The 22554-nt window shown below is 36.6% G+C and overlaps 1 protein-coding gene across 1 annotated transcript in view; it reads right to left on the bottom strand.

Annotated features, from left to right (window-relative positions):
* Positions 1-17349, bottom strand: part of nid1a (nidogen 1a) — a 58649-nt gene extending 41300 nt beyond the window's left edge. The window contains exons 1-4 of the mRNA XM_067422139.1: positions 17077-17349; positions 7368-7676; positions 5817-6034; positions 1959-2230 (exon numbers count right to left, since the gene is read on the bottom strand). Coding sequence (XP_067278240.1) covers positions 1959-2230; positions 5817-6034; positions 7368-7676; positions 17077-17280 — 1003 coding nt within the window. The 5' untranslated portion in view covers positions 17281-17349. The remainder of the gene's footprint in view (positions 1-1958; positions 2231-5816; positions 6035-7367; positions 7677-17076) is intronic.
* Positions 17350-22554: the final 5205 nt, after the last annotated feature.

Raw genomic sequence — 22554 nt, 5'->3', positions numbered from 1 at the left:
AGCCAGCGGTATCATTTCTGTATGTCATGCACTAGCGTAGCTCTGATTGACAGCTTGCCCATCCTGTCAGATCCAGGGAAATACGTTTTTTAATAATAATACTATTTGTTATGCATTAGAACTCTATTCTAATATTAATACAAAATATGCTAATTCGTCTCTTCAGTTAAGTCACGTTTTACGTAGTAATGTTACATAGTAATGTTATCCTTTGCTTCGCGGCAGTCTCCGGATTCTATTCCAACTAGCAGCGCCTTATTTTGTTATTAAAACATGGAAAAACTTAGCCTAGAAATCTAGATGCCCCCTAGCGGCAGCAAATCTAATCTGCCGCGAGTGTCGTCTAGCAACTCTCAATACCCTTCTGAGCTGTAAACGCCAAACTCTTGTCAGGCCAATCACATCGTGTATAGAGTCGGTGGGCGGGGCTATAATGACGACGGCCGAGTTGCGTTTGCGAGCTTCTAGTAAACACAGAAACTGGCGAACGGCGGTCTTTCGAATCAACTTTGACCGCGACTCTGGAAGACTTGGAGTTAAGCTTTTCTCTGAGAAACAAACAAAGAACGGCACTGAAGTTATTCTAAAAAAGGGAACATGTGTTCGGAGTTTTGCCGACGGGCAAATATCTTCAATTTGCGTCATCTGAGAAATATTTGGCCAGAGGCTAAAGACTACAGCCAGCAGAGGAGCTACCTCAGCTCTTATCACGAGCTCATCCATGACTGTCAATGTAATCTGACTCCTGCAGCGTTTGTGCTGTGACTCTCCCTCAGCGGCTAAATCATATTATAAAGAACACACACGTTCAGTTTTTAATTGTAGTGTCTGTTCTCTAACTGAACTGATTTTATGAAAATGAACGCGGTCGCGGTGGGAAAGTGAAAGTGATCCAGTAATCTAGTAGCGGTGGCTTTGGGAGTGGCCTCATAAGGCAGCAAAGCATTCTGGGAGTTGTTGTCTCGTCCTGTCATCTTTGTCAATACGTGTTTCCTTCTTAAAGCAGTACTTCAGCGCTGGGAAGATGAATCTGTATTTAAACTGGGCCAATAATGTAGTAGAAATGTGAATTTTTTTAATTTGCTGCTTTCTAGACTGAGAAAAGACAGAACATTTATTTTTGTCTCATGGGTATGAAAGACTACATTTCCCAGAATGCTTTGCTGTCCAAAGCCACCGCTACTAGATTACTGAATCACTGATCACTCTCCCACCGCGACCGCGTTCATTTTCATAAACTCAGTTAGAGAACAGACACTACAATTGTAAACTGAACGTGTGTGTTCAATATGTGATTTAGCCGCTGAGGGAGAGTCACACAGCATAAACACTGCAGGAGTTTACACACATTCATGATGAGCTGAATGAGCTCTCGTGATGAGAGCTAAAGTAAACGCAACCGTGTTCGCGGCATAGATTCACAGCGCATTTTCAGTTCATGCCTTTGTAAGGGTTAGGAATTAATTTGAGAAGCTAAAACACTCACTTTGCTCCACGGGCCGCACTGTTTACAAGAATGCCTGCAGCTGCGAGCCAAGCGCTGTGAGTGTGATCTCCATGCGCGAGTTGAAAACATGGAAATAGCTCCCTCTGCTGGCTGTAGTCTTTAGCCTCTGTGCAAAAAATTTTCCAGAAAAAAAATGCATAAATCTCCTGTCTCAGGGGGATATGAGGAGGGGAAGCACAATCATTTGATTATATTCCAGGGTTTCTACTGATACAAAGCCATATGCTAATCGCTGAAGTAACCCTTTAAATGTAAATTTGTTTCGTCCTTGGTAAAAGTGTTTTGCCCATGTAATTGTGTTTTATGATAGGTAACAATGTTTCCCAAAATGTAAATTTGTCTCGAGCTTCGCAAAAGTATTTCACACTTTGTTATGTTGCTTTGCACTTCCCGGCCACCGTAAAGAACAGAACAAAGGTTTTATTCTAGTAAATAAACCGCGGGTGCTGACCGTCCACCTCGATGTTGTCTTCATTTTCGATTTCCACCACCTCGGGATCTCGCGGTGGGAACTGAACCGTGTGCACCTGAACGGGTGGAGGGTGTTCTGGGCGATGGTAAACTCCATCCAGGTTCTCCTGCGGGACATCAGGATAGACCTGCTGCTGCTGGATGTGGGAGTCCAAGGGAAAGTCCGGCACTTCTCCAGGAGCGATGTTGGTGAAGTGAGGGAACGTCCCGATTTCATACACCCACACGCCGCGCTTCCCGGAGTTAGTCTGCCTGGAAAAACACATTCAACACCGGTGTGGGAAAACATGCTCAAAGTACAAAAACAGTGGACAAGTCACCCAAACATTATTATTAAATCACCTAAAAATGAAAATCCCAATCCAATCCACTTTGCTGTTACTTATTTTCTAAATTATTCTAAACTATTTATTATTTTAAGTACTAAAATTACTAAAACTAATAATAATAACAGTATTAATAATTATGTATAATAATCGTGTAAAGTTATAGGGATTTCCGCCTGGATTTGGCCGACCCAAATTGAAAACCCTCCCATACACACATACAGTGGTCCAGGTTCAAAATGTTGGTGTCATTTTACAGGAAACCCTTTGAAGTTACATAAAACACTGCTAAAAGTGATAAACATGTAAGTATATGTTGTGTAAGCTGTAATAACCCCCCAAAAAAGTAGGCGCTGCAGAAGAAGTTTGTCTGTGTCATGTTGTATTCCAGATTTATTCAAATGTGCCTGAAGGGATGACCCCCCTTTTTCCCTTTCCCCCCCTCCCCCGACCCTGCTACCCCCCTCCACCATCATGTACAGTGATATAAATGCAATATCCCAGTGTCATTAAACGTGCAGTATGCAACTTTTGGCCACTAGGGGTCACTCATTCAAAATAATAACAACTGACGTACTTTGGTGACGTCGGGAAAGTGCGTGGGCTCATGGGAGTTGTTGTCATTATTGCCACTGTCAACCAGCGAATCTGGCATCTCCAGCAGAAAACATGTTCACTGACAAGGTAATTGATTGTTATATTACATCTCTATTATTGTTAAGTTTAGTTACGGCTTTTCACTTTATGAAATGTCAATCTAATGAAATAGCAGCGAGCTACCGTTACTTAACAAACTTATCAGTAACGTTAGCTAATGTGCGAGACAGAATGTTGTGCGGGCGGTCGCTATGCCAACATACCTATAAGTTGGTAGGCTATGTTGACATATTAACCGCGCATCATAATTTGAGTTACTCAAATTATAGATATATTGACATGGCATCCGCGATTGTCGAACATTCTGTATATCAACTGTTCAATAAGGAAATACATTTCAATTTAGTTTATCATTACCAACATAAAACATAGTAAATGAGAGAACCAGCACCAGCAATACGTTGTTCATTGGAACACGCGCTGTGTCGCTCCCCACGTTCATCAATCCTTCTAATAAACATTTATTTTGGAACTCGGAGATATATGAATAAGTAGATCATTATTAAATCAATATTATATGTAGCTAGTATTAACATATGATAAAAGTGACGGTCACCTTATATTAATTGACCAAGATAGTGGCATATTACCTTATGAAGCTAACGTTACTTTCTCCAGCTACATATAAAACCAATAATAGCTAGTCCATCTGCGTTTTACACACGACATCATCGTGTCACCAAATATACGGATAGAAATACTTTTGAATCAGTTTTTAAAAAAATAGCTCTTTCAGTCTCCAAAAACAGAGAATCCGCCTGTTTGAAAAGCCGATACAAAATGTATAACATTACGTATTCAGCTAAACGCGTCTCAATGTGGTCAAGATCGCTATGCAATATGCAAACATACAGCATGTTATGATTATATGATTATTATGTTAGCTGAATGGTTACTTAAATGACCTGTTTATTAAAACGCAAGCGAGATCAGCATATCTCTGCAGTCCGAGCTTGTCACGAAGATTTCGCCATCTCCAAAGGCTTCTCCAAGGTTTACACGTCTCTTGCTTCTTCTACTGTACCAAAATCTTCTCGGGTCATTTTTTTCACCCGTACGTTTGCGCTTTGTTGAGCTGGCAAAACGTACAGGCAAAGAGTAGTCATGATCCATTATCATACAGACTTTTTTATACGGGGGTTCCCCTTATACTGTCTGTCAGTGTTCCTCTTTGAGTTTGGCGGTTCCGCCGAGTTCCGCAGGAAGCAAGACGCAAACGTGGATATGACGTGAAAGACTGGCGACATAACGGAAATAAAGACACGGTCCGTGTCTTCGAATTAAAATATTAATTTCTCTGGATTTAGAAGTTAATTAGAACTGTCGGGATAATGTAAACACACAACTTTTCAAAATATATAACATAGATATAGTGATCTTTTATATTTTTAATGCTGAAACATTACATATTGTGCCTTTAAATTAATTATACATGCTGGAAGCAACCCAAACTGTCTGCAGGGTCCTAGAGCACACAGGGCCTGAGTTACACATTTTCCAAAATTAATTTATATTTTAAAAAAAATCAAAAAGCGCCTAATTTTTGGGGGGGGTTATAACAGCTTACACAACATATACTTACATGTTTATCACTTTTAGCAGTGTTTTATGTAAGGGATAATGTACACCCAGCCGGTAGTTATCGCAGAATAAACCCCCGACAGAGTGTTTGAAGGGGTTCTGTTTTACAATCTGAAGGGGTTTATTCTGCGATAACAACCGGCTGGGTGGACATTATCCCGCTTATTACACGGCTACTAGTCTCAAATAAATAATTATTAGACACAAAATATTGTCTTGAGATTAAATATTTTATTAGCTCTTACGCAAAGCTTCTGCAAAGAAAAACAGTTCCAACCTGCTTTAAGCCTTTATCTATTGCTGCTAAATGTTGAAAATGAATGCTGAAAGGGTTAGTTCAGCCAAAAATGAAACCAAGCCTCTGATTTACTCACCCTCAGGTCATTATAGGTGTATATGACATTCTTCTGTCAGACAAATACAATCAGAGTTATATTTAAAAAGTCCAGGCTAACGTTAATCCCAGCAGTAGTTGTAGTTGTGTTTGAAGTCCATAAAAAATGCAGCTGTCCGTCAAATAACGTGCTCCACACGACTCCGATGGGTTAATAGAGCCTTCTGATTCCAATCGATGCGTTTGTGTCAGAAAAATATCCATATTTAAAACGTTATAAAGGAACCCCGCCTTGAAGTCTTCCATTGTAACCCACGGCTGTTTAAGCCACAAGATGGCGCCAGCGTTAAACACAGAAGTAGCACCGGTCAAGATAACTCGTAGTACCCGGATGAGCGGTTGTTATCTGGAAATAACATACCGCTGGAATGCGCGATTGACCAATCAGAATCAAGTATTTCACAGAGCCGTGTAATAAGTAATTTTAAAGGCTTTCCTGTAAAACGACACCAACATTTTGAACCTAGACCACTGTATGTCCACAAATCCAGGCGGAAATGGCACCAGAGTAATTTAGTGTAAATACATTACTATGTGTAAAACAAATGCCAAAGTGATGTATATCTCCAGAAAGTAGAGACTCTAAGCTTTCAACTGGTACCACATAGACATCATAGCTCCTCCACAGACATTTCAAATGGAAAGTAAATACATGACAATGTCATTCCGAACCCTGTTACGAGGTTAAGGAGCATTATGGTGTTTTCTGGTCATTTTCGTAGCTTGAGACGTGGTCAATATGATCCAATTGTATGGAAACATATGCCGTGAAGTTTCATCAGAACGTCTGCTTTTCATTTCTTCAGAAGAAAGAGTAAATGATGGCAATATTTCTGGTGAGCTATCCTTATAGACCCACACAAACAGCAACTGAACTTACTCAGCCAAGCTCCTGACCGACGCCTCGGTGTCGTCCGTGATGCGATAGTACGGTCCTGCTTTCCTGAAAAAGAGTGAGTATGTCTCCTGTCCTTTACTGAAGCCGGCGTGCATCGTGAAGCCATGTGTGCTCTGGAACTGCATCGCCTCTCTCGGGTAGAGAAGGATCGCGTAGGACATCGTCTCCACCGAAGCAATGACCAGTTGAAACGTATTTCGCTACGAGATTAAACAACATGAGTTATTAACTCTGCCTTTTTATACTATTACTTGAATCCAAGACTGTGTTATAATTCACACACAGCAATCTGAAATGACAAAGCCGTCATTTTTAAAATTAGAGTCAGTGATTTAGTTAAAAAACATATTTTATTGTACTTATCTGCAAAGGCAATATTTCGCATTTTAATTTAAAATTACTAACACAAAAAATATATATATATATATATTATACAGACATATAAAAATCAATTAGCTATAAATAAAAAATATAAATATATTATATAAAAAAATTATAGTTTTAAAATTAAACTATTGAACAAAATAGTTAAATAAATAAATAAATAAATTATATATATATATATATATATATATATTTTTTTTTTTGATAATATTTAATAAAACTATTAAAATAAAATCATTATTTTAATAAATAATATAAAATTAATTAAAAAAATTTCAATTAGCTATAAATAAAAAAAAAATTATATAAAAAATTAAAGTTTTATAATAAAACTATTGAACAAAATAGTAAAAAAAAATAAAATAAAAAAAAAAAAAAAAAAAAAAAATATATATATATATATATATATATTTGATAATATTTAATACAACTATTAAAATAAAATCATTAGTTTAAATAATAATTGTAAATTAATTTAAAAAATGTAAACTCGTGTGGAAAAGGGTTACATTAGTTTCATATTTCTGTCATGCTACTGAAACTTATATAAATAAATACTTGCATAAATAAATATTTATTGTTAATAATGTATATTAGTGCTGTCAAACTGATTAATTGCTGAAAAATTGCTTAAACTAATTAATACAATTTATAATAAAAACAATACAGACATATAAATATAAATAGATATTAAAAAAATAAAAAAATAAAAAACATAAAAAATATATTAAAAAATCATTCATAATATTAAAATAAAACTATTGTACAAAATAGTTAAAATCATAATTAAAATACTATGTGTGTGTGTGTGTGTGTGTGTGTGTGTGTGTGTCTGTGTGTGTGTGTGTGTGTGTGTGTGTGTGTGTAAAAACAAAAACTCTTAGTTTTTATTTATTTTCCCCCAAAACCAGACATTAATTTTTACTTGTCTAGTAAATGTTTCTTAATGTAAGAATTTTTAGATATTTTAACTAGAAAATAGACAAAAACACTAAGTAAGGAAAGCATTTGTTTCAGTGAGATGCTATGGCATGTTTTGCAGCCGTACACAAACGCAAGGCGACCAGCAGTAGGAATGACCAACAACACCCTAATTAAAAAATACATGATAAAATGACAGAAACCGCCCACAAATAAACTGAACCTCACTCTTCCGGTGTGTTCCAGGCCGTCTCCTCTGATCTCGGCCCTACGAGAGGCCACATCCACCCATGTAACCACCAGCGCGTGGATGGGGTTCACCAAATCGTCCTCAGGAAAGGCTCTGTTGATGTGATCCGCCGCCTGCTGGAGAAGAGCCGGATTGGAGTCCTGCCGGAAGAAGACTTTTCCTACGCCGTCGCTGGTGTCCAGGTCGCCTTGCAGAGCAGCGATCATCTTAAAACTGGCCGGCATTTTGCCGAGGTACTCTGACTCTCCTGTAGGACTCTCCAGGGCAACAAATCCATTGGTGTTGATCTACATGTGAGATATAGATACAGAAGACACTGATTATAGAGATCAACATGTGTTGTCAATCGATTAAAGGATCAGTTCACCCAAAAATGAAATGTATGTCATTAACTCCTCTCCCTAATGTCGTTCCACACCCGTAAGACCTCCGTTCATCTTCACACACAGTTTAAGATATTTTATATTTAGTCCGAGAGCTTTTCTGTTCCTTCAATGAAAGTGTATGCACACTATACTGTCCATGTCCAGAAAGGGAATAAAAACATCATCACAGTAGTCCATATGAGACATCAGTGGGTTAATTAGAGTCTCTTGAAGCATCCAAAATACATTTGGGTCCAAAAATAACAAAAACTACAACTTTATTCAGCATTGTCTTCTCTTCTGGGTTTGTTTTCGACCCTCAAATAAAGATTTGAACGGTTATGAATCAGTGTATTGATTTATGATTCGGATCGCGTGTCAAACTGCTGAAATCACGTGACATTGGCATTCCGAATCATGAATAAATATGCTGATTCAGACCCTTTGAATCTTTATGGAGTATTTCTGTGTCAAAAATGCTCCTTCCGGTTTCTCACAAGTTTCAGAGTTTTTTTCGAGTATGGCTCGGCTTGACGTTAATAGAGCGGAAGGTCCTTGTATGGGCCGTACGGGCTCTTCTCCCGGTAGGGTGCGCGCGCGTGACTAGAGCGAGAGAGAAAATGCACGGCCATAAACAGTCTCTCAGGTGCAGATCTAGTCATCTGTGAACACTTCTGTCGCGCCGCGCTCCACTTTATTCCTATGGGTGACGTCGAGCGACTTCAACGCTTCAGCACAGCATTCCGGGAAGGCAGCGCTGCATTTGAACCGATTTGAACGCAGAAATGACGGGAAGCTTCACAACATACGCTTCAGTCGCGTCTCAAAGTGGATTTACACGCCACTGCTGTCAGGACTTCACCAAATCATACCAAAGAAGTGTGTTTTTGACGGAGCAGTCCCAGCGATAAAGGTTCGGTCCTGCTTTGGAAGCAGCCGGTGAGTAAAACTGCTTCAAATGTCTGTGCTGTCGGCTATCGTCGCGTGAGTAAACATCAGTAAACGACACAATCACGTGCTTCGTCATTCAAATGCGCTAACGGTTTCTCCATTGTTGTTCTCTGTATAACGTTACACTAGTCTGACGTGCAAAACCGTTTTGCTTGCTACTGCTAAGGTTTAGTCGCATACAATAGTCCATAAACCGAATCATGTCCTCATAAACTGCGAGTAAACACACACAAATGTTGACAGGGCACTAAATACAGTCCATACCACAGAGACGGACGTCCTGCTGTTGTTGTTTCTCCTATTAAATTTGATTCTGGATCATTATCTGTATTAGCTGAGATAGCCATGGGTTTCTCCACGCTTGAGGACGTCACCGCTTTGCGCGCTCGTCATTCTTTAGCTCCGCCCACACGATACGCCTCCAGACGCTCGTTTTTTTCCGGAAAGACTCGGTACAGCCCATATTTCTTTTATAAATATAATAAAACTAAAGACTTTTCGGAGATATGAAGGATGCAATACTACTCTATAGGTACTCAAGATTGACATGAGATTGACTGAAACTGAGTGTTTCACCCCCCCCCCCCCCCCAAATATATTTATATATATTTATATATAAATATATATATATCTTACAACCCCTACATCACCACATGTTGTTTGGGAGGGATTCCTCGCTCATCCAGAAACAAACTCCAGCATATTCAGCTGTCAGACACGACTGGAAATTTAAAAGGGACCTGGTTCTGTACACTCTAAAAACTAATACTATGATTTACTCAATTTTTTTTGGTGAAACATTTTTACACTAAAAAAATTGAGTAAATTTTAAAGAAGTGAAATCAATTATAGACACCATATGATCTGAGTAAATGTAAGTAAAAAAATTAAGTAGATCTGAGTAACTGCATTTGTTACATTAACAAATTCAATTGAGTAGAAAAAAATGGGTAAAAGGCATTTTAAAAACCAATATTTATGACTAATATGAACTGTTTTTATTTATGAGTATTACTAACTTGTATAGTATAACTTTAATTTCCTCTAAACCTTTGTAAAATACTCCACAGTCCACACAAACACACTTATACATGACATGGCCTTTATTGTCGATGAGTACTACAGCAATAACGTTACAGCATATATTACTCTTTTGACATGTAAAGAATAACAGTTATTTTACAACATTTAAACTCATGTAACAAACATTTTAGAAGTAAAAATTAAACATTTAAAAGTAATTCAAGTGTAATCAACCGGTCTGTTATCCCATTTCCACCGTATCAGCGCTGTTTCTCGAGCCTGAGATGCGGTCTGCGGGTGGACTTTGAACTTGAGACCGCTGTCCTGCGTTTCATTCGTAGCTGAAAGATGCTGCGAGGCGCCAGACTCCATAACCTGACAATTAACAAACAGTGCCCAGTTTTAATAAGATTTTATCATCCAAATTCATAATATTCATTATCTTTAGGAATAAAGTTGTGTGTTTTGAGCAACACAGCAGGCGTTTCAAAGACCAACGCCACACATTAACTTAAGGTGACTCACACTGTCCCTGTATGTTGTTTTGAATTAAATAAAATGCCTTTTAGCACAGTAATGATTATATAGATAATAAAAAAAAACATACAAACCTGAATTTCACAGAGGAAATGCCCCAATTCTGCGACGCTGAGAAGAAGAAACTGCTCTGGTGACTGAGGAGAATTCAAATATCCGCACTCACTCAACCGTCGAGCTGTCGTGGCGTCAGAGGGTGGGGGAGGGGCACATTGTTTTAATCGAGTAAACTAACTCAATTTCTTCAGTGTGTGTTAAATATTAATAATCTTGATTTTAATTAAGTAATATTTGTGGTTCTTTAAACAGATCGGTTTAATTCTCCATTCTCAAATATTTTGAAATAAATTTCGCAAATGTATTAAGTATATTTAAAATAAATAATTGGTTATTTGAATACTAAATTATTTTAGTGAAAAAAACTTAAATATAACTATACATTTTAGACAAAATTAACTGTTGGATTTTTAGTCAATTATTTTGGTATGTTTAACTAAAACCATTAAGTTAATGATATTGAGAGATTTTATTAAGTTAATAAAGTTAATTATTACTGTGATATTTACTAAGCCACTGAATTATTTTTTAGAGTGTAGTCAGATATTAATCACTATAAAAAGAGCTTTTGGGCAGCAAACGCACCAGATCGGTTTGGTGCAAACAGGAATAGAAATTACCCCATGCCCATGGTTAAATACACCGCTGGATCTTTGATGTTGTGGCCCTATTTTTTTGACATCTTATTCAGACACATGGTATAATGGATACCAACAAATAAAAAATCTAAACCTGACGGCCTCTGCTAGAAATCTTATAATGTGCCATGGTTAGATCTTCCATCAGGACAACGATCCAAAACAAATATCAAAATCAACACACAAATGTGACTGAGCAGAAAATGAAGTTTCTGCCATGGCCGTCCCAGTCCCCTGACCTGAACCCTAAAGAGAATGAGTGATGAACTGACGAGAAGAAGCGCAAGCATGGATCTGTGATCTGAAGGATCTCGAGAGATTCTGTACACTCTAAAAAATGCTGGGTTAAAAACAACCCAAGTTGGGTTGAAAATGCACCGACCCAACAATTGGGTTGTTTTAACCCAATGGTTGAGTTGTTCTTACCCAGCAATTGGGTTGTCTTAAGCAACATTTAACCCAACCACTGGGTTAAAACAACTCAACCACTGGGTTAAAACAACTCAACCATTGGGTTAAAACAACTCAATTGTTGGGTCGGTGCATTTTCAACCCAACTTGGGTTGTTTTTAACCCAGCATTTTTTAGAGTGTATGGAGAAATGTTCCTGATCTCTTGTCAGGTGTTCTCCAAACTCATCAGGCATTATTGGAGAAGACTCAGCGCTGTTATCTCGGAAAAAGGGGGTTGCAAAAAGTATTTAAATTAAAGGATACTAATAAGAGTATCCTCCTCACCGCATATTAAGACGATACACACACACACACATCCTCTTCCAGGCAGATTCATAACATCTTTAGTTGATTGAACTTCTTAATTATTGCCCTGATGGTGAAATGGGGTCTTTAAATGCATTAGCTGTTTTCTTATTTTGTGAAGCTCAACAATTTTTGCTGCACATCAGAACTTTATTATGTGCTTTTACTTATTTTGATAAGGGATTTCGGCCTTTGTGCTTCCTTATATTTATATCCCTGTGAAATAAAAAGTCATAGCTAGACAATTTCATGTTCTAGAGTCACCCTAAGGTGCTAAAAAAAAATGTAAATATGAATGGGAATATACTTCAGAGATATTTTACTCATAAACATTTCTAGGGGGTGCCAGTAATTGTGTCCAACGTGCTTTGGAGAAAAACATTTATTTCATAATGTGATCTCTCTCTCTCTCATCTCATCTCTCATTTGCAAAATGATATTTTATTCATATATGTCCTCTGTAGGGGACACAGAACTCTAAATATAAAAAGTCATGGAAAAAATACCAATCAATTTTTACGTTTCAGGATTTTGCTTTATGCAATATGTGTGTAAATATGTAGGTTTTCCCATTATACACAATGTATCTATACACTGTCTCTAATTTGCATATTAATGTGTTCTTGGTGCAACAGAAGTATAATATTGGGAGTAGTAAAAAGATTTTCATAAAAATATCTAATATTTCATAGGAATATTTAAATATAATTTCTTTCCCACTCTCCCAGAATGCCTGATAAACATGATTTAAGTCTCAGTGTCCTCTAGAGAGAAATCAATGCCCTGTATCATAAAAGAAAGTCATATTTTGATTTGAAACCCCATAACATTTTCGTGAGATGTTAATTTATGACAAACAATTTGAAAATATGTCATATGTCCATAAGAGCGTTAAATTTGATCGCTAAATTAATGTCAGTCATTTTTAAAGTCCAAGGAGAGGCATTTATGAAACTTCCAAACATTTGGTATTTCTGAAAAGCCCTAAATGTGCTCTTTACGGGACATCCAGACGTAATATTGTGACATTTATTATATATAAAAAAATATAATGTCCACTACAAAGGACAAAAGTCTGTTCCTGGGTCTCGGGAGGATATTGAACCTTAAAGGGTTCCGTCAGGCGCTTCGTATTCAATCATGGGGTCATTTATGGATTTAGTTTTTAATTAATTATTTTATTTTACCTTGACTATATCACAACTTAAAATGTAATATTAGAAAAATAATGAGTTATTTCAACTTAAAAAAAGTGTCCAAGCTTGACTTAAAGGTTTAAGTTTAGGTAAATAATGTTAGATATTTAAGTTCCCTCAACACATTTTAAGTTATAACAAATTGCAGCAACATGTTTACAGTGAAAGTATTTTGAAACCATTTAAGACATTTTAACTTACAAAGCACTTTATTGGTATAAAATGTTATTTAAAACTGAGTCAAGAAACCTAGCATCCTTTATAGAACCACATTAAACCTTTTTCCTGACACTGTAAACCCAAACAAGTTGGCAAACTCAAAGATACTCCACTGCAAAAAATATTTCCATGATTTATCACAACTTTTTATCATTTGTCAAATCAACTTAGATAATTAATGTGGTTCAGATAACAATATTTTGAGTTCCTATGTATTAAACCATTATCCTTTGTTGTATGAGCTAAAAAAAATTATTTCAATGAACTCAGGCAAACAATTTTAAGGCAACCAGGTAACTTACTTTAAGTTAAACCAACAATATTTCTTTACAGTGTAGTAACTTAGTTAAGTAGATTTGACTTAATTATATTTGTGAATTTAAATATAATTAAGTAATATTTACATACTTTCTTTATGAATGTTAAGCTCAATAGTCATTTTACTTGATATTAATAACAGGTAAGTAGTACAAAGCAGTAAAATATACTTTAAATGTGTTAATACAAATTGTTACAAGGATATTAGTAAGTAATTTTTTTCAGTGCAAGTTCCCATAAAAAGAGTAAATAGTCAAATGTGCACTAAAATCAACAATAACCCAGTTGGTGTTTGTGATGGCTTAGGGAATAAAGTCCCATTGCCAAACACCCACACGTGTACACACACTGTAAAACAATGAAACTATTCTAATAAAGCTAAAACAATACTTTGAACATGTAATGGGTTGTTATCATAGTTATCAAAATCCAGTGTTCTGTATTTTCCGTACGTGAGTATTTGTTGTAGCTGGCTATATATCAAAAAAAAAAAAAAAAAAAAACAGTTGTGTACTGTGCTAATTAATTGAGATTTCTTACAGCTCTTACAGGTTGTTGGCCTTGTTTGTTTCGTTGCTTCTATTGCTCTCCCCTTTTTTGTAAGTCGCTTTGGATAAAAGCGTCTGCTAAATGATTAAATGTAAATGTAAATGTAATGTAACACAAATGACAAGAACATTTTAAATACAGCAAAAAATGCTCTTCTTATTTAGTATTTTTTTCTTGTTTCCAGTCCATATATCTACAAATTATTAAATCAAGATGCTTTCACTAGATAAGTAAAATGACATAAGCTATTTGTTCTTGTTTTCTGGGGGGGGGGGGGGGGGGGGGATTTTTAAATGAAGTGAGTTGATGCTTAAAACAAACAAAATGATCTGTCAATGTGGTGAGAAAAATAATCTGGTTTCTGATTGGGACAGAAACAAAAAACAAGATTTTAATCAGAAACAAGATTATTTTTTTCACCCCATTGGCAGATCATTGTGCTTGGTTTAGCAAAAACTCACTTCAATTTGATTTGATGATCAAGAAAACAATAAACAATATAATTTAATTTTAATTATCTAGTAAAATCATCTTGATTTAAGAATTTTTAGATATTTAGACTAGAAACAAGAAAAGTAAATACTAAATAAGAAGTGCATTTTTTGCAGAGTATTGATGATTGTGACTTGTTAGATAACAAGATATCAAAGTCTCCAGTGTCTCTACATCCAGACTATCAAGTCAAATATTAAAGCTACACTGTGTGATATTTTCCCCCATCTAGCGGTGTAAAGGTATATGACCATCCAGTGAATATTAGTTTCTGTTCCTCTCTTTCTGATTTCGTTTTAACTCCTACGGTGGCCGATTTAGTCCAAGATTAACATGGCAATCCCCCTCTTCACATTCGACACGGTGCCATCGAGTGTTAAAATGCGAAAGGCAAAGCTTGAGTTTACGGGTATGTCCCTCTTTGGCTACTGTACTTTCAAGATGGAGGGGCAACATGGCGACCGGCATTCGAACCCCTCACCCGTATGTATTTTCAATGGCATATTATAAACTTACGAGAATACTTTATTACGTGAAAGAAGTAAATATACATTAATGAGCACATATATTTTTGAAAGAACTGAAGTGTTTTTAGCTAAGAATAAAAAAGTTACACACTAGCTTTAAGTTACTCTGATAGTCTAGTACTCAAATCCTCAGCATAGACGAATCAGACCAATCCAAAGGCCTAATCTTGTGATCATGGTCTTCTTATGCTTGACCAGATTCCCTAAAGCGTCACCCAAGAGACTTACAAACATAATGATTGTTTTCAAAGAGGTTTCCGGGCGGGTCATCCTGGTATTGTTTCATGAATACACTGTGCGTCAATATATATTCACATACTGATAGCTGCTTTGGATAAATGTGTCTGCTAAATGTATAAATACACACTCACACACACATATATATATATATATATATATTCACAAACACGCACTATATAGGCTATATATATTATATATACATACAGATGATATAGATGCCACATGCATACATATATATATATACACACACACATATTCACAAATACTCGCACACACACGCATATATACACACAAACAAGCACACATATACATATATATACACACACACACAGACACACACTCACTCACACACAGGCTATATACACACACAAACACGCACACACATATATATATACAGACACACATATTATATAGACACACATATTCACAAACGCGCACACATGCACACACACACACATATATACACACTGTACGCCAATATATGTTCACATACTGCAAGCGGTGCTTTGGATGAAAGTCTGCTAGATGCAGAAATGTGCATGTAAATGCTGTTTCGTCTCTGCACATTAAAAAATATATCATAACAGATACTAAAAACAGCTTGGATAATATTTGAAATGGCATATTCGTCTGAGGAAAAAAAGCTAAGTTTAACATATTGAATAACAAACGACTAAATGTTTTAGCGGTTTAAAAAGGAATGTCGTGCACGTTTTAATAATTTGTACACCTCACTAAAACAGATGTGCATGCTTAGAGTGTGTTTCCAGATGTTGTCAGAATCTACAAACACATGCACTTTTATTCAGCTGGAGATCCTATAAATCCTGAATGAAGGAAACCTCATTCCTTTCTTGTGACTTTGCCATTCATTCATAATTTGCTCCAAAAACTGGAGTTTTGTAAACTACAAACCAACAAAAAATGTTATGAAGTGATGCATTGTGCTCAAATAAACAGTTCATGGTAAGACCCACAATGCTTGTCCTGGAAAGGAAACTGGCGGAGGAGACCTGTGGGAAAGGAAGCATTCACGGGATTGTAATTACGAATGTTATTGTTAGTCAAGTCCTCTGAGATTATTCTCCATAAAGATGTACGACATCTAAAGCGGTCCTGTGAGCCAGTCCACCCGATCAATAGCCTACAGACATGAAGGAATGTGTCCTAACTACAGAATCACCTGAAGTCTCAACGAGAACGCAGAACCGGCTCTATTTACACTTGTGATAAGCATTCCTACTCTAGCTGTTAATGATTCATCAATGCAATCAATCAGGCACTCAATTCTCAGAGGATAAAATCACATCCTGTCCTAAACAGCATATATTCTACAGTGAAATGCACTAGTGACAGATCATATCATGCTCATCATGTGTTTCTGAAGCAGGTAAACCTGAAATAACAATAGATCTATCAATCAATTAGCACTGGAACAGCACATTTCTATTTTAAGAGGAGTGTAATGAGCTGTGTGTGTGTGGAGGGGGGTAGCTATATGTATGTGTTTATATATATATACACACAGGCTATATATATATATATATATATATATATATATATATATATATATATATATATATATATATAAACACAAACATCATATTATATAGCCTATATATATAGGCTATACACACACAAACACACACAGCGAGAGAGAGAGAGACAAGGTAAATTGCGAACTTTGGGTCCTGAAGGGCAATTTAACTACCATAGTGCATATATATTGCAATTATTTTTAACTTCGATAGTTAATATCCCAGAGTGTTGTTGTAGGGTGACATTACTCCACAATCAGACGCATCTGACACACTCACGTAAATACTGTTGAACTGTCCGTCGTAAAACGTCACGGGCTTCTCCAGCGCGACCTCGCGCGTCTCATCGCTCCCGCTATTTAGAGACTGATCGCCAGCGTTTCTCCCGAATGAAAACAGCTCATGTCGTGTTATCGCGCTAACCGACACTGATAATCCGAATAATAGGATCCACACCGACCATCTCTGCCCCTGCCGACCCATTTCCAGTCCCGAACCGACCCTGAAGCTGCCCTGAGACTGACTGAAGAAGCGCGTGTCCGACTGACCAGCAGCGCGCGCGCTCCTCCCTCAAACTTCCCGAGTTCAGTCACACACACTCTCCCAATCTCCCGAAGTTCTTCCCAAAAAATGCTGATTTTTTGTTTTGTTTTTTGTGATTGTTGCGGGGAAAAATCCTTGATTTTGCGGCACGTTTTCTTAAATCCGATGGAATATGAGGGATATTTATCCGCGTATTTCATTGGTAATTTCATCGCGTAAAATTGCAAAAACTGCGGATTAATGAAGAAGAGAAAAAAAGTGATTCCCCAACACCCAGTTCTCACTAGGCTACTACCATAATTTAAAGAGTATCTCTTATTACTTCCTATGATATGCAAGCATACTAGGCTATGGCCTACATCACAGAAAGGGCTGGGAATTTACTTCTCATCTTGTTTTATTTCAGACCTTAATAAACACATGACTCAAACAAGTTCTGTAGCTTTACAAAAGGAATATGCAACAACTTCTGTAAAAATGAATAAATAAAAAGAAAAAAGTGTGGTAGCTATGCAAAACAGACATTGGTAAAAAGTGCAATCTCTTACTGTAACGTAAAAATTACATTCTACTAATATATTTGCAACTGTAAACTGTAAGGTTTTTGACACTAGCATGATTTAGCCCACTGGTAACAAAAAAGTGCAATCTTACAACTGTAAAGTTGCATCAACTCCTGAATGAAATTTGCATCAACTATACATAGATATTAGTGCTGTCAAAATTAGCACATTATTTTTTCTGTTAAAGTCGTTAAAAATATTTAGAGCCATTAACACAACATCGTCATCCCATGGCCACATTACATTATACGATCACGCGCTTTCTATCATGCAAATGCTTAAGCATCCAAGCAAGACAAGAGAAACGAGAACGCGCTGTCTGTGAATGACCTGACTATGACACACACACACACAATGCTCAGAAAGACACGCTCTCAACGAGCTACTGGAGCTCAAACTGCTCCAGAAGTTAATGCTGGTTCTGACAGAAAGCTGTCAGAATACACAGAGCAGCTCAGTTTGTTGTGTATGGGGCGGCATAGCCGCTGACCAGTCATGGTGCCCATGCTGACCCCTGACCCCGCCGAAAGCACCAACAGTGGCACGTGAACATCAGAACTGGACCAGCAATAGAAGAAGGTAGCCTGGTCTGAGGAATCACGTTTTCTTTTACATCACGTGGATGGCCGGGTGTGTGTGTGTGTCTTACCTGGGGAACACATGGCCCCAGGATGCACTATGGGAAGAAGGCGAGCCGGCGGAAGCAGTGTGATGCTTTGGCCAATGTTCTGCTGGGAAACCTTGGGTCCTCCATCCATGTGGATGTTACTTTGACACGCTCCACCTACCTAAGCATTGCTGAGACCATGTTCAGCCTTTCATGGAAACGGTATTCTGGTGGCTGTGGCTCTTCCAGCAGGATAATGCTCCTGACACAAAGCACAAATGCTTCAGGAATGGTTTGAGGAGCACAACAACCAGTTTGAGGCGTTGACTGGAGCATCCAGTCACATAACCCAATTAATATTCATGATGACAACACTTATCACTGCCTCAGCAAATCAGGTAGTTCTACTCATTAACATTATGTTTCATAATTAACACAGTGGCATTAAACAAATACTAGCAATTGATCTTTTGTTCATATAATAATGGAGCAACATCCAAAAGACCATGGCCTTGTTTTTGGCACAATCACACTCCCTTCGAAACGAGACGATAATTGGCAATAATATCCTGAGTTCACTGAACTGAGTACAAATAAACAGTGACACAAGAACATTCCAGATTATTGGTAACTGCCAAGTGATAAACATGAGTGTAAACTAACTGATCTGGATGGTTACTTTAGTTAATTTAGGATTATAGGGTTAGTGTCAGACAACATGATTAAACAAGTAAACCAGGTGCTGTAATATTAGATAACAGCGCTGTCTAGTGGTCAATCATATCTGTACACACATTCTGAACTCAAGTGAGAAAAGATTATAATTCTGATTCCGAAATTTTAAAGGAACTAAAAAATGAATACTTGTCATTTTAAGCACAAAATATTAAGTTTAAATAAATTCACGTAAGTGTTGTGCCAGTATCAATTAAACCTGCACACAACACTGAACTGCAATGTTCAATGTTTGAAATTCCACCTATAGACATAAGCATTTATATTAAATATGTTTAACTATATGGAAAGCCGGTTTCAGGCACTAAATAAAAATAATAAAAAGAGTAATTGTGACTTTTTATCTCAGAATTGTGACTTTATAACTCGCAATTGTGATTTAAAAAAGGCAGAATTATGACTATAACTCACCATTATGAGAAAAACTCAGAATTCTTAGATAAAAAGTCGCAATTAATTACTCTTTTTATTTAGTGACGGAAAAAGGCTTTTATATTTTTAGACCATGGTGGAAGAACACATCATTTCTGATCTTCAAAGTGGAGCAAAACAACATGAAGTGTGTTTAACAGATGGAAACCTTGATCAAAAAACAAAATAATAATAATCTGCTCTGGAACATTTTAGTTGTTGTGTTGGACTCAGTCCCTCTATTGTATGATTATGTTGAACATCTTTAATGATTCCTCTTTCTGTTATTCCATTTAAATTATGGCAAATTATATTCAAGTTCACACTGAATGTAAAGGGAGACGGGTTTTAATGATGCTGCATGAAATTGAAGGATTATATAGTTATAAAATATTTGTATTAGTAGTATTTATTGTCAGTCATCAGTAGATTATATTTATATTTCATTAGGAATAATGACATTTTAAAGCTCAACTGTGTGCTATTTTCCCGCATCTAGCGGTGTAAAGGTATATGACCATCCAGTGAATATTCGTTTCTGTTCCTCTCCATTCTGATTTCGTTTTAACTCCTACGGTGGCCGATTTAGTCCAAGATTAGCATGGGTTCCAGTTCGACCTCGTCCATGAGTGCCATCGAGTGTTAAAATGCGAAAGGCAAAGCTTGAATTTACGGGTATGTCCCTCTTGGGTTAATGTACTTTCAAGATGGAGGGGCAACATGGCGACCGGCATTCGAAACCCTCACCCGTATGTATTTTCAATGGCATAGTATAAACTTACGAGAATACTTTATTACTTGAAAGAAGTAAATATACATTAATGAGCACATATATTTTTGAAAGAAGTGTTTTTAGCTAAGAATAAACTAAAAAAGTTACACACTGTAGCTTTAACTCCAGATATTCCTCACATTATTTCTGTGATATTGACTTTCAGATCAAAATTATAATCCGAGACACTTATGAAACATGAAAGCATGCATGTCATTGCCCATTATAACCACATCACATGACCTTAACGTGATTATTACTGCACTGTTGATGGATTTGCGTGACCTCTGACATCTGTTGAACGAGAACCCACGCTGCATCAGCAATAATTCACAAATACAGTCGAGGCGAGGCGCAGACACACAGAGGGTTCCCACGGCTCGAAGAGGCTTGTGGTGAAACCAGAGGTTAGTCAAAAGTCAGCGACAGACGCTTTAAAGTTATAAACCCTTCAGACTACAGATGTAATCATGCAGGCTGTACTGAGGTTACAGTGACACTGGATTGGGTCCCATGAGCCAACACAGTCTGAATGTGTGACAAAGTCTGAGGGTTTAAAATGGACAAACCCAGCAATTGGGTTGTTTTAACCCAGAGGTTGGGTTAAATGTTTGCTTAAGGGGTTAGTTCACCCAAAAATGTAAATTCTGTCATTAATTCCTCCTGTGGTTAGACACCCGTCAGACCTCCGTTCATCTTCACACACAGATGAAGATATTAGTGTTGACATCCGATGGCTCAGAAAGGCCTTCATTGACACCAATGTCATTTCCTCTCTCAAGACCCATAAAGGCACTAAAGACGTCGTTACAAAGCCCATCTCACTACAGCGGCTCTACAATCATTTATGAAGAGACAAGAATAGTTTTTGTGCGCAAAAAGGTCTTACGGGTGTCCAACGACATTAGGGCAAGTAATTGAGAAAATTTTAATTTTTGGGTGAACAAACTTTTGGGTTTGTCCATTTTCAACCCAACTTGGGTTGTTTTTAACCCAGCATTTTTTAAGAGTGTATTGATTAGCTTCCTAACTTGAATATTAAATTACCGAAATAACTATTCGTCAGCATCATAAATTAGCCCAGACGTTGGTTAATCAGAGAATAAAGGTTTAGAAACAGTTTTACTATAATTTTTTAACAAAAAAGGGCCAACAATATGCAATACATTTGATAAAATAGGTTTTTCTGATCACACTTGACTCAACAATAGCAATGTTTAGTATAGTAAATTACATATTTGAAATAAAGCTGACATAAAATATAGATTATAATCAAATATAATATATAATAAAATATTAGATGAAAAGCTAATTGAAATAAAATAATTAAGATCTATATAGATTTATAACTGAAATAAAACCTAAATAGGAATATAAAAAAGCAAATAAAATGACTCAAACGTAAATAAAAATAAAAACTGTTGCATAGTATATAATTATTATTATTATTATTATAATTACCATATATATATATATATATATATATATATATATATATATATATATATATATATATATATATATATATATAATCATACAAGGCAATAACCAAACTAGGCCCCGTCCACACGGAGACGCGTTTAGCTGTATACGTAAACAGATAAATCCGGCATTTTGGGAGCCTGTATGGAACCAGTATTTAACGGGTCCGAGAGTGGATACATCTGAAAACCACACCCTTGCGTTTTTGTGCGTGCAGCCAATCCGTATATTTCGTGAAGCGGTGATGTCATCACACCACGTCCCGCACGGGAAAGACTAGAAGGGACACAGCTACGGCAACACGGGGCATCGCACATTAATATTGCGTCATTTAATTACTGTATTTGCATTACTGTAAGGGTAAATTTAGGGTTGGGGTAGATGTTGACACACTGTAAAAAAAATCAGGTCTCCAATTGAAAATTGTAAATAAAAATAAAAACTGACAGAATAAAATAAAATCTCTAAATATAAATACATATAATTAATACTAAAAGAACACATCACTGTAACAATTTCTCTAAGAAAAAGAAGTTAAGTATGATTATTTCACTTTCAATTTTCAACACCAAAATATATGGTATAAAATGTATATTTTGCATGCATATTGCTGGCTAACAACTGATATGAATTATACATTCATG

This window comes from Pseudorasbora parva, chromosome 17 (genome assembly GCF_024679245.1).
Source record: "Pseudorasbora parva isolate DD20220531a chromosome 17, ASM2467924v1, whole genome shotgun sequence".
NCBI classification, from domain to species: domain Eukaryota; kingdom Metazoa; phylum Chordata; class Actinopteri; order Cypriniformes; family Gobionidae; genus Pseudorasbora; species Pseudorasbora parva.
This window is presented reverse-complemented; position numbering and strand designations above follow the sequence as displayed.